Source organism: Protomyctophum bolini (genome assembly GCF_963924005.1).
Source record: "Protomyctophum bolini genome assembly, chromosome: 3".
Classification (NCBI taxonomy): domain Eukaryota; kingdom Metazoa; phylum Chordata; class Actinopteri; order Myctophiformes; family Myctophidae; genus Protomyctophum; species Protomyctophum bolini.
The window spans coordinates 21,608,047-21,622,211 of record NC_137864.1 but is presented as its reverse complement, the minus strand read 5'-3'; the positions used below and the strand labels follow the sequence as shown (position 1 = coordinate 21,622,211).

General features: G+C 46.0%; 1 protein-coding gene across 3 annotated transcripts in view; it reads left to right on the top strand.

Moving 5' to 3' along the window:
• LOC308313075 (protein kinase C beta type-like) overlaps positions 1–14,165 on the top strand; it is a 62,896-nt gene that overhangs the window by 16,614 nt on the left and 32,117 nt on the right. For all 3 annotated transcript variants that reach the window (XM_080759976.1, XM_080759977.1, XM_080759978.1), the window contains exon 3: positions 6,302–6,384. In XM_080759976.1, coding sequence (XP_080616102.1) covers positions 6,302–6,384 — 83 coding nt within the window. The remainder of the gene's footprint in view (positions 1–6,301; positions 6,385–14,165) is intronic.

Genomic DNA, 14,165 nt, shown 5'->3' with positions numbered 1-14,165 from the left:
TCCAGAGGGCCACTATAGTTCCACACTCACTCCAGAGGGCCACTATAGTTCCACACTCACTCCAGAGGGCCACTATAGTTCCACTCACTCCAGAGGGCCACGTTGCATATTACTGTTGTAGCAAAAATAGCTGATATATTTTGCTATATTTGAATTGAAATCCTGAATTATGTATTGCTATGTTTAAATTGGAATCCTGAAACATAACCTTTTGTATTTCATTTCAAATGCATTTAGTTATATAGTTATGTTAACTTTATGAACTAAATACAAATACATTGGACATAAAATGAAAGACAATAACATTTGAATACTACTATTAAAGCGGGTCATGTTTGCATATTTGGAATTGTAACGGCTGAAATCACTACCATATTAACCTGACATTTAAGTCATGGTGGCGGGGCCGCATGTGGCCCCCGGGCCGCCAGTTGCCCATGTGCGTGCACTAGAGGATGGTCATGCCTGAGACTCTGTATCTAGGCTGTGGTGCAGAACACCTCCCTCTCTCTGACACTCAGGACTGCAGGCCTGTTTCTGACCCCAAAACCACCATTATCTTGCAGTGCATGTGAGTCCGGCTTTAACCCATTTTGGGCGGGAACCCCTTTTGGTGTTTTAAGCATTATTATTATCATACGAGCTTGTAGGTCTGCTATTTTTTGAAGAAATCGTGAAAATGTGGCATAAATCTTTTGAGTACTGTATATATATTCTTTCAGTGTGAGCATTTTTAACTCAAATCTTTGCTTCTGGGGGGGTGTCCCTGGAACAACATATGTTCAGATGGGGGTCGGCGGCCAATTACATATATTTTGCGGGTTCTTGACATGAAAATGTTTGAGAACCACTGACATAGAGGTTTTTTCAGAAAATTGTCAGGATTTAGAAGACATTTGTAGAATTGTTCCCAGGTAAAAATGGCTTAAGGACCTAGATAAATAGATACTGGATCAGAGTATACTGGCCCAAATACATTGTTATAAATATGGTCTCTGTCAGATGGAAACCTCATGTCCAAAACGTTACCATTATTTAACCGTCGTTTTTCTACAATTCCACGTTTATCAAAATAACAATTCTTCTACATCCTCTAATTGTGTAGACTTCTTGTAAAATAAGTAATGCAGATGTGTAACAATAATGTAACTCTTGAGAGCGTAAAATGAAACCAAATGGACCCGTACGGGTCCATTTGGTTTCATTTTATACGCTCTCAAGAGTTAAAAACCTATAAGGGTCCATTTGGTTACCAACTTCATCATTTAGCTGGGGACCACCTGGAACCCCCTCAAGGACCACTGGTTGAAAACCACTGCTATAGTGTGACAATGTAGTGTTTGATCAAGTAGCGGCCTAGCTATAGGGGCATTCGTTTACTTAAATACGTACTTATTTACGGACTGAAAATAAAATAAAGTTAACATTTGTAGATGAGAGGTTTCTGGCCGACAGCAGCGGAATGGAAACAGGACACAATTCCACAGAGTCACCCGAGTGCTGTGTAATGACAGGCGAGGGGGGGTTGTGCGACCCACTACCTTTTATTTTGGGGTTGTGGAGTGGGAAATTTGGTATATAGTTTTTTTTATTGGCCTAAAATATTGTCTATAATAAATACATTCATGAATCCACTTGCTGACCGGCTGTCAGTATTGAGCAATTTGTTTTATAGGGGGTTATATGCATGATGATGTCACCATACCATCCACACTAAGTGCAGACGTCCAGTACAGACTACGTTGGACGACTGGGGAGTGAGTCTGCACTTCTGACGCAAAGTGAATTCCATAGTTTTGGAGCCGGAAGGGAGAAGTGTGAAGCGTTGTCCCGGCGTTTTTAGCTTCCCTGTGTCGGCTGATCTGAGTGCTCGGGAGGGTCTGGTTGAAGACCAAGTGAGCTGCATTTGGGCAGTTGGAGAGGCTTAAGTGCACATACCGGTATAGGCCAGTAAGGAGAGAGTTACAATAGTCATGTTTTTACATGACTATTGTAACTATTGTGGATAAGGAGCTGCGCTGACTCCTGGGCGAGGAAGGGTCTGATTGGCTGACTCCTGGGCGAGGAAGGGTCTGATTAGCTGACTCCTGGGTGAGGAAGGGTCTGATTGGCTGACTCCTGGGTGAGGAAGGGTTGATTGGCTGACTCCTGGGTGAGGAAGGGTCTGATTGGCTGACTCCTGGGTGAGGAAGGGTTGATTGGCTGACTCCTGGGTGAGGAAGGGTTGATTGGCTGATTCCTGGGTGAGGAAGGGTGTAATGTTATAGGCCCTCATTTATCAATCGAGTGTAGTAGCACACCCACGTCACCACGGGCCCACGGCATTTATAAAGTGATCGCAAACAGCTGATCCTTCCTTAATTTCGTTCTGACGTTAATAAATGTGACGGCTGAAATCTATCTGGCACGCCCTATGAAATCAAGCCTCGCCCTCGTTTTTGCGACATGAACAACGGCAATACGTTTCCTGAAACCATGGTTACAGGAAAGAATATGTTTCTCCCGTGCCTTGCTGCCCGCCTCACGCCCCTCTCTCACACACACACACAGACGCACACGCACAGCACGCACACGCAACTTGCAAGCCCAACTAACTGGTGTGTTGTTAAATAAATAAAGAACGAACACCTGCATGAATTAAATAAAGTTGTAGGCCTACCCTGTCTGTTTCCCTCTCACCTCGCTTGCCTTGCTGTCATGCACGCACGCACCTACATGACACATCGACATCACATCGCCATGAATGGAATACGTTTGTAGGCTGGCCTACTAATTTTACCCATTCGTGCGCAGTGCACGGCGAAGGCGTGACACTGCGCACTGCTGTGATAAATCCTGTCTGTGGGTGAGTGATGCCTGCATGAGAGTAGTGATTTGATCATTGATGAACGAATCATAAACATATGAATGAAGGCTTGCCGCTTGCATGTGTGCTGGTATGTGTTGGCGACGCACGCCGCGGTCCCGTCCTCCCGACCCCCGAAAATGATCTCGCTTTTATCTGAACTGTCGAAGCACTTATTTATATGGTGAATGATTAAGCCCCTTACGCATATAGCCTGCTACAATTGCAAATAGGAAAGCTGTATGCTTGTCATTGTCACTTGGAAATAGAGGCGTGCAGTCCATTTATGCCTTTTTTAAATAATATCACATTACAGTACAGTGATATAGGCATCTGATGTCATGCCCCATGCTCTCTCTATAATGTTTGAAGGCAGCATAATCTGTATAATATCAGCAGATATGACCCTGCAAATAATCTGAGATCTGGATATTGGTCATAATTTCATAATCGTACAGCCCTAATTGCATAAAAGGAAATAAAATAAATAAAAATCACACCTGTGTGAAGTGAGTGGCGCTCTTATCATGCTATGATTAGGTGATGTAATGTTGATGTAAAACAAACGGTGTCGAAACCAAATATTAAGTTCTCTTTACTGTGTTTGATGTTAGGGACAAGATGACGTAAATGTTCCCTTCATTGCCAATGGCGTTTATAAAACAAACATTAAACCTGTATATAGGAGGGGCTAGCGCCCCTCAAAAATACCAGATAGCCTCCAATTACAGTGAAGAAGAGAAAATAAAAAAAATAAAAGTATCTCGTGACAATAAGGTGAATGTGAAATCACACACAGTCCCATATCGTAAACAACGGCCACATCCCCTATACTGCATGCAGCTCAGCCAATAGGATTGACGGTATGGTATAGCTATGACGGTGTGGTTATCTCTGGTTATGATTGGTCACCGAGGCTGTCTGTCAACAGAACGTATGTGGGGGGGAGGGGCGGGTGGGTGCATCTTTAGGGCCCGGTCGCGGTTGCTAGGCGACAGACCGATGACAGGTCACTGCTGCGTGTGTGTGTGTGTGTGTGTGTGTGTGTGTGTGTGTGTGTGTGTCATAGCATTTAGTGTAGCTCTTACATGTCTTCTCACATTTGAATGTTCTCACTCTGATCTGTACCTCTCTCTCTCTCTCGTCCCTCAGTGACAGTAAATAAATTCAGTTCTCCTCCCACACACACAGCCTCAAACCCAGCTGTGTCCCCAACCCCCCCCCCCCCCCCCCCCCCCGAGCCCTCTCCTCCCCCCACTCGCCCACACACCTCCCTATGTGTCATCCCTACATATCTCTCTCTCTCTCTCTCTCTCTGTATTGTCTATCTGTATGTTTGTAGTCTGTATGCTTCTCTGTGTGATTATGCGTGCGTTATTATGTGTGTGTGTTATATTAATGTTACATAAGAGTATTTTTGATGTCATGTAGATTCATTCAGTGAATGTTCAGCCATTATTATGTTACATTATGTTCTGTCTTTTTCTGCAGCTATATTTAGATGTTAATGTTTTTTATTCGTTTACAGATGTATCTATTTGTGTACAACCACCATTCCTAGAAATAGCAATCTATAGATATAGATAGATATACATAATAGATAGATAATAGATAATATGTGGTACATTGAAAGGATACAAACTACAGGACATGTCTACTTCTAAATTAAGTTTTAGCCTTTGCATACGTTTGTGAACCAGAAGGGAGAAGAGTCTTGGACTTGTGGAGCGTTGTCCAGGGTGTTTTAGGGAAGGGAGAAGAGTCTAGGACTTGTGGAGCGTTGTCCAGGGTGTTTTAGAGAAGGGAGAAGAGTCTTGGACGTGTGGAACGTTGTCCAGGGTGTTTTAGGGAAGGGAGAAGAGTTTAGGACGTGTTGAGCGTTGTCGGGTGTTTTAGGGAAGGGAGAAGAGTCTAGGACGTGTGGAGCATTGTCCAGGGTGTTTTAGGGAAGGGAGAAGAGTCTAGGACGTGTGCAACCACCTTCAGTGTCGATTTCAGCGTAGGCATACAGTCTATTTAAAATAATTTGGTTAGTTGTAATTGTAATATTTTTGCCTTTAATGGCACCAAGTTGAATGTGGTTCAATGGAATGGGAATCAAGGACACACACACACACACACACACACACACGCCCACACAGCACGCGCACACGCACACACAGTGTGTTGTGACAGTGGAACTCGAGGGAAATGGCACCAGTTGCGCACAGCCTCATGAATACGTAATGAGCCTGTGAATAATTAACGAATCATGACTGTCAAGTTCAACGCGTGTGTGTGCGTGTGCGTGTGTGCGTGTGCGGTCATGCGCTGGTGTAGTTTTTGCACATCCTCAATTACCAGGCTTTTACCACTCCGTGTGTGTGTCTAGTCAGGGGGTTAAGGTTCAGGTTAGGTAAGTAAGTAGGTCGGAAAGGCTTAATGCCGGTATCAGCTGAGAATGTGGGAGTCTGTTCCTGTAACAATGTACTACACCAGGGGGTGTCCCAACCTTTCTCTGATACCACAGATTATAAAACTAGAAGCTTGTTGCGTCTAACAGGGCTAGGGATGGGGGGTCACGGAGGCACAGTCTGTAGTGCCTCACAGCTAGAAGTTCCTCATGGGTTCCATTCCCGCTGGGGACGCTGTGGGCGCTGCTGGGGGCGTGTTCTTTCCTCCGCGTCATCAGTGCCCATACCCTAGGCGGGGTTGGAGTTTGCATGTTCTCCCCGTGTCCCCTAGGGTAGGTATACTAGGGATGTCCCGATCACGTTTTTTTGCTCCCGATCCGATTCCGATCATTTGATTTTGAGACATGCCGATACCGATCTTTCCCGATCCGATCTTTATATTTATATGTAGCGTGGACCAGCACCTGTCTCTGTACCAGTGGTACATGTAGCGTGGACCATCACCTGTCTCTGTACCAGTGGTACATGTAGCGTGGACCAGCACCTGTCTCTGTACCAGTGGTACATGTAGCGTGGACCAGCACCTGTCTCTGTACCAGTGGTACATGTAGCGTGGACCAGCACCTGTCTCTGTACCAGTGGTACATGTAGCGTGGACCAGCACCTGTCTCTGTACCAGTGGTACATGTAGCGTGGACCAGCACCTGTCTCTGTACCGGTGGTTGGAGATGTTTATTTTAAGAACATATTTTGGAACATTTTTTGAAAGAAAACGTTATTTTAACACATCTTCTCTTCTGGCGGTCCATGGCACACATTATTCTCAGATGGGGGTCCCTGGCACACATTATTCTCAGATGGGGTTCCCTGGCACACATTCATTTAGGAAAGTGGTCCGCAGCCATATAAATAACAGTTTGGGGGTCAAAACTGTTTAAGAACTACTGCTTTACCCAAATAGTTGTAGCGAGTGACCAAGTGATGTTTTGTCATATAAACACAACTACAAAACTACAAAAGTGAAGCGTTGAGGTGGTGTTGATCCTCTCCTCTGTCTCCACAGTGTGCTGTTTCGTGGTCCACAAACGCTGTCATGAGTTCGTCACCTTCTCCTGTCCTGGAGCGGACAAGGGACCCGCCTCTGATGTAAGTGTACACACACACACACACACACACACGCAAGCACGCACACACACACTAGGTCGGTCTCAGGGCTCCAATTTCGTCGCCGACTTTACCCGCGACGTGGCCCGCAATTCAGCCGCTGCCCTTATTGTTATTTGGGTCAAGGGTCACCCGCTATCCTTTTTGCAGACACCGGTATTTGCGCCTAGAGGTGTGGCCATGGGCGTGTTGGCACGCTTTCCCCTAAATTGCTATTTTGGTCACACACATTTGGGAAAGCGATAGTTTCAAAGCACCCGTAATGCCAAATTAGTTAGGTAAAGAGCGGCGCACACGGGGCACCGTGCGCCTGCATGGAGATGTCCGCTAGTGCAGGCTGCGTCATCTCTCCTTATTCTCCTACGCATCTCTTTGTAATTTTCCTATAATCAGCAGAAGCGAGTGCCTGCCACTTAAGTTCCTTGTGTCCATTGTGTTTATATAATTGTATAGTCAAATAAGTTATTGCCAAGTGTAGCCCGGCCCTCAGTTTATCAGCAGCAAATGGGTTTTAAAACGATGTATTTACCGAACTTTCCTTTTCGCTTCATACCATTCCGTAGAGACGGCATACAAGCACAACCAAATGAAAGCCCTAATTCCATAGTTTACACAGAACTTTGATTTTTTTTTTATGAGTGAGATTTGAGCGAGTTGTGACTCAATGAAAAGACGAGTGTTCTTGGCTCTGTGGGGTGGGAGAGAAAAAAAGAACGGCACGAGTGCAGCAACGCAACACTCTTCCATGGGCTATAGACCGTAAGGCTATGAAGCGATATAGCACTAACGGGCAACGGATAAGGGATCTCTTAAAGACAATGGCACGTGGACTTGTGATTGGTTTTATTATTGTAACGGAGGTGTTTTAGGGATTTAGACAGGTAACCAAAATACCATAGTCATCCACCGACCAGTGTAACATGATCTATGTGAGTGCTTTACATTTGGACACATTGTTGTTGTACATTATGTAACTATACTGCTGACCAGGAAGTGTGTGTCGGTCCGAATGAGCAGCGTCTGCGTTTTAAAGTGATGAGTTGTCACTCAGTCTTGAGTGGCGTAACAAGACAACACTGTGCTTCAACGCAGGGCGCTACAGAGTGGTGTAACCAGAGCCATAGAGTAAGACCGAGTCACTTCATGGGGCTTCAGTCCAATGGCGGCTCTTCTACATAGACTTCTTTCTATTGGCAAAGAGCATAGCGGACCGTGACAAAGTCCAGAATGCATTGGACTCAGGCCACAGCCCAGCTTTAATGAGCTTAAATCCGATGGCCGATTATTGGAGCATCTGGCTATGGATTGTATTCAAACTTTCGGGAGGTGGGGGGGGGGGGCAAAAACAGGCCTCCCCAGGTAGAGCTGCACGATTCTTGCTCTTAATGTGAATCTCGATTTTTCCTTCACAAGCATTAAGATCACGATTCTCATTATTTCATCTGTAGTTGCTGAACATGACACCAAAAGACACAGAATGTGTCACCTGGAGCCATAACTACTGTGGCTTTAAACAGACAACATCAACGTGCTCCACTTAAACCTCTCAAAGTCTCTCTATTGTAGCAAAAACACAAGTGTAACTAAAAAGTGTGTGTGTGTGTGTGTGTGTGTGTGTGTGTGTGTGTGTGTGTGTGTGTGTGTGTGTGTGTGTGTGTGTGTGTGTGTGTGTGTGTGTGTGTGTGTTGTTAGTGGAGGTTAAATATTGACTTCTCTGTCAGTGATTAAATGTTGTGCTGATGATTTAGCTGTTATTAAAGATGACGACGTCAGCATTCAGCTACACTGTGTGCGTGCGTGCACTCATGTATTTTATTGTTTTCCAGTCAATGATTGGTCATCCTTCTGGCCCTCTCTCCTCATGTTATTAATTACCCATACACACACACACACACACACACACACACACACACACACACACACACACACACGATCTGTGCTTTTTGCTGATCACCAAAAATGTCACTGAGATGCCGCTTTCGTCAATGAGCACACACACACACACACACACACACGCACGCACGCACGCACGCACACAGACAAACACACACACACACACACACACACACACACACAAACTCGTCATATTTCGCTGTAGGGGTGCAGCATTTGTTGTAGCCAATTATTTTACCCCTTCGTTATGCCAATCACTCGCGTTGCCTGTGTGAAGCAATTTCCAAATGCCTCTGCCTCTGTCATGGAGCAACGGAAGCTCTGATCATCAGTACAATTTTAAGCGGAAGTGGAGCCTCCTCCCCACTTACAGTCACACAATGTTATCCTAATATATCAAAATCATCTAAGCATATATAGCTTGCTGCTTAGCAGAAATGGAAATGAAAAAAATATATTTTTGCGAACAGAAATGGCACCTTCCTTACTCTGATTTGGGGAGGTGTATAGTTCCAAGACTCTATATAGCATTCAGAGATTATGGAATAGTTGTCTGGCTACGCAAGACTACTGCTGTTGTATCCTACTGACTCACCTGCCAGTGAGGAGCCCCCACCGGGAGGACGTATACAGTTGTATCCTACTGACTCACCTGCCAGTGAGGAGCCCCCACCGGGAGGATGTAGACCCTCCGAACCCACTCCACCTGCCCAACATTCCCCACTAATCTCGCAGATCTTAAGCTCACAATTTGTTGCATCGTGGTGAGTTTGTAGATGGGCTGTGTTTTGCTATTTTTGTACGACACCATTGCACAAAATAGAGCTTCTCCGTAATTAGGGCTTCTCCCTATATGCACACGCACGCATGCCACACACACACACGTGCCGTGCACACAGACTATGAATCAGCAGACTGTCACAGTACTCTCTGTGGTACAAAGGAGGAGGCACTACTGTATAAATTATACTGATTAACGCTATTCACTCCAAAGAGTCCCGGGCTGCACCGTTTGGACTTTTATCCACAGCCTTTGATACGTTGGATCATGATGATTAAACACGGAGGGCCGGAGGCGTGGGGATACAGGGCTGTCTACAGAGACTAGAGCGTTATCATACTGAGGGTCTTACAAAACCACTGAGGGTGACGTTTTACAGAAATAGAAGCAGTTTCTCTGTGTGCAACAAGTGAAGGATTGGTTCATGCAGCATTTTTTTTATCCGTAGATGATTATGGTGATTCTCTGCAACACGCAATCTTCCTTCAAAATGTCACAGTATTTATCTCAAACTCGCACGCACATACTGTACATACGCATGCTCATACGCACGCACATATGCACGCACGCACACACACGCACGCACTCACGCACACAATTCTTTCTGATTATATGAGAAGATTGGTCATCCTTGCAAAATGGCAGAATGGAACATTGGTACCTTTTGTATTTACAAGGCCATTTTACATGAATCAACGTCTGATTGTGGGGTTGCTGCAATATCGGTCGCTGTAATATATATATTATTTTATCCCACGATTTTGTAACCCAGTTCTTCACCCAGTGTCAATTATCTAATGTAATCCTGGGTGCTACACTTCCTCTGCCAACCTGGGGAGGCAGTGGACTGACCTCATGCTTCCTTCTATGCATGAGGAGTCCAAGCTGCTTCTTTTCACCTGACAGGGGGGGAGTTTCCCTGGTTGGACGTAGCATGTGCATAGAAGGAACACGTTATTCCGACCAGTTCCTTTCCCCTCCATCAGGCTCCCCGGCTGTTGTAGTAGTTTAGAGACCAGGATTACTGCATGTTTTTTGTGATGATACCTACCTTAGGGGACACAGGGAGAACATACAAACTCCACACAGAAAGGCCCTTTCGCCAACCCCGCCTCGGGTATGGGCACTATCAAACCCAGGACCTTCTAGCTGTGAGGCGACAGCACTATACCGACTGTGCCACCGTGACCCCGGTCGCTGTAATATCTTAAGGCCATTTAGACCTGAGCTCGATTCTACAAAATGTCTTCTAAATACTGAAAAACCTCATGTTTCTATATCCGCCATCTGAAAATATGTTGTTCCAGGGACAATGCTTAAAACACCAAAAGGGCTTCCCGCCCAAAATGGGTTAAGACCAAAGGTTTGGCACATAACAACTCCTATACACGCTTTCACTTAGAGACTCCATTCAAACTTTGACGTGTTCAGCTTACTGTGGAATTGTGCAGGTGTACATGAATATTTGAAATGTTTTGTCATAGATATTTCACTTTTTAAAACTTTAAAACTTTGGACCCTCTCCATTCCTACATATACTTTCACCGAGAAACTCAATTCACAATTTAAGAGAGAATAGATATGCTTCCGAACAATTTACATTGCAGACAGTATTGATATTTTTACTAAGTAGAAAATGTGAGTACTTTTTCCACCACACTTCATGCTGCGTTGTGTGAAGTCTTGGCCCAGCCCCAGATTCTCTGAGGTTCAGAATCTAAAATGGGGCTCCTGGTTAAATAAATGTCACGTCTACAGAAAAAAAGATAACATTTAGGGGACACTGCTGTCTGCAGCTCTGATGTCATGCAGTGGATGATTGACATCTCTGTCCTGCCCTCATCTCCCCTCTTCACCCATAAGACGGAAATAGAAATAGCAGCGCAGGGCGACAGTGGCTCAGGGGTAGGGGGAGTGGCCGGCAGAGTGGCCTGATGGGAACAGTGTCTCAGGAGTAGAGAGGCCAGCAGAGTGGCCTGATTGCAACAGTGGCTCATGGGTAGAGTGACCTGATTGGAACAGTGGCTCATGGGTAGAGTGACCTGATTGGAACAGTGGCTCATGGGTAGAGTGACCTGATTGGAACAGTGGCTCATGGGTAGAGTGACCTGATTGGAACAGTGGCTCAGGGGTAGAGTGACCTGATTGGAACAGTGGCTCAGGGGTAGAGTGACCTGATTGGAACAGTGGCTCAGGGGTAGAGTGACCTGATTGGAACAGTGTCTCAGGGGTAGAGTGACCTGATTGGAACAGTGGCTCAGGGGTAGAGAGGCCAGCAGAGTGGCCTGATGGGAACAGTGGCTCAGGGGTAGAGAGGCCAGCAGAGTGGCCTGATGGGAACAGTGGCTCAGGGGTAGAGTGACCTGATTGGAACAGTGGCTCATGGGTAGAGTGACCTGATTGGAACAGTGGCTCAGGGGTAGAGTGACCTGATTGGAACAGTGGCTCAGGGGTAGAGTGACCTGATTGGAACAGTGGCTCAGGGGTAGAGAGGCCAGCAGAGTGGCCTGATGGGAACAGTGGTTTAGGGGTAGAGAGGCCAGCAGAGTGGCCTGATTGGAACAGTGGCTCAGGGGTAGAGTGGCCTGATTGGAACAGTGTCTCAGGGGTAGAGAGGCCAGCAGAGTGGCCTGATTGGAACAGTGGCTCAGGGGTAGAGAGGCCAGCAGAGTGACCTGCTTGGAACAGTGTCTCAGGGGTAGAGTGGCCTGATGGGAACAGTGGCTCAGGGGTAGAGTGACCTGATTGGAACAGTGGCTCAGCGGTAGAGTGGCCTGATGGGAACAGTGGCTCAGTGGTAGAGTGGCCGGCAGAGAGGCCTGATTGGAACAGTGGCTCAGGGGTAGAGAGGCCAGCAGAGTGGCCTGATGGGAACAGTGTCTCAGGGGTAGAGTGGCCTGATGGGAACAGTGGCTCAGGGGTAGAGTGACCTGATTGGAACAGTGGCTCAGCAGTAGAGTGGCCTGATGGGAACAGTGGCTCAGCGGTAGAGTGGCCGGCAGAGAGGCCTGATTGGAACAGTGGCTCAGGGGTAGAGAGGCCGGCAGAGTGGCCTGATGGGAACAGTGGCTCAGCGGTAGAGTGGCCTGATTGGAACAGTGGCTCAGGGGTAGAGTGGCCGGCAGAGTGGCCTGATGGGAACAGTGGCTCAGCGGTAGAGTGGCTTGATTGGAACAGTGGCTCAGGGGTAGAGTGGCCTGATTGGAACAGTGGCTCAGGGGTAGAGTGGCCTGATTGGAACAGTGGCTCAGGGGTAGAGTGGCCGGCAGAGTGGCCTGATGGGAACAGTGGCTCAGGGGTAGAGTGACCTGATTGGAACAGTGGCTCAGGGGTAGAGTGGCCTGATTGGAACAGTGGCTCAGGGGTAGAGTGGCCTGATTGGAACAGTGGCTCAGGGGTAGAGTGGCCTGATTGGAACAGTGGCTCAGGGGTAGAGTGGCCGGCAGAGTGGCCTGATGGGAACAGTGGCTCAGGGGTAGAGTGGCCGGCAGAGTGGCCTGATGGGAACAGTGGCTCAGGGGTAGAGTGGCCGGCAGAGTGGCCTGATTGGAACAGTGGCTCAGCGGTAGAGTGGCCGGCAGAGTGGCCTGATGGGAACCCCAAGCAACGTTCCCAAGTTCAAGTGGCAGCAAGACTCTGAACCGGTGTCGTTTTCATCGACTAAAACTATGACGAAAAATGTTCGTCGACTAACTTTTTTCACTGGCGAAAACTGAATACAATTAAAGGCGCAGTGAAATGAAAAATAAGTTTTTCACACTTTTAGACCATATCCGTGGTCATCATATGGGCATACCTAACAATGGATGCCAAAAAAATGGGAAAATTCTCATTTCTGTGTGTTTTTATATCAAAGGTCCATAAAAACGATTGTATTATTTATTTATTAAAACGAAAACGTGCTGCGTGATGACGTGTAGAGATACACATCGATAAAAGCCAATAAAAATGAAGCTCACCAGTTTAATTCCCCATGTCTGCGCATCCATGCAACACAGCTGCTTCTGATTACAGATTACTCCGTTTTTATTTCCATTCAAGATAACATTCAGACAGTGTATTACTCGGTTTCAACTTAATCATCACGCTAAAATATGTTTCTGAAAACATTATAGGGTAGAAATAAGCCACATAACAGTAAACTGGTTGTGCTGGGCGACCGTCTGATTTGTAAACAAACACATACCACGCTGTAGCGCATAGCATAGCTACCGTCCCTAGCTACCGTCCCATCGCCTGAAGGGATGCGACACTCTGATTGGTTCAGAAACTTCAGACCGGTGTTTCATGTGGAAACACCATTTTCATGTTGTTCACCATTTCCGTTTCACTGCGCCTTTAAGCTAAATGAATACTAAGCTATGACGACTAAAACTATTAGACTAAATATATTGACAATTTCGTCAAGAAATAAAAAACTATACCTAAAAAAAAAACAGATAGTAAAGAAAGGAAATGTATAGAAAAGTTCAGAGTATGTGCTCACTTACTGTGTACCAGGGTGCAGGTTAACAAGCAAATGCAGAGTCAGACCGGTAGTCTAGTACATTTTACACTTGGTTGCATGCTGAAAATAGCCGATCTACAAGTCAAATCAGTCATTACGACGGCATCAAGGCCCACCGAAATACATTTTAGTCGACTAAATCAACTGTACATTTAGTTGATTCAAAACTTATGATATTTAGTCGACTAAAACTAGACTAACACTAAAATCATTCCAGGTGACTAAAATATGACTAATAGTGTATGTAGTTATGTAGCAGAATCCAGTTAAGTGAACGTTTCGTGAAGATTCTTGTAAACCATGTTTTTTCTGTTCTATGGACCCTAGAGGACACAAAAAAAACGGTTTACATTTTTTTTCGCGCCCTAACAATATTTTATCACCATGCCAATACATGGCAATGTGTAGCAATATTCCGTGTCTGTCTGTATTTCTGTCGACATCATTTCTCCAAATCTGCCAGGCCGATTTACACCAAATGTGGTCCAGGAGTGTATGATGTGCTCTGGAAGACCCCATATAAATTTCACCACGATCGGCCCATAGGTGGCGCTACAGCACCAAATTCAAAACGAAATTTCA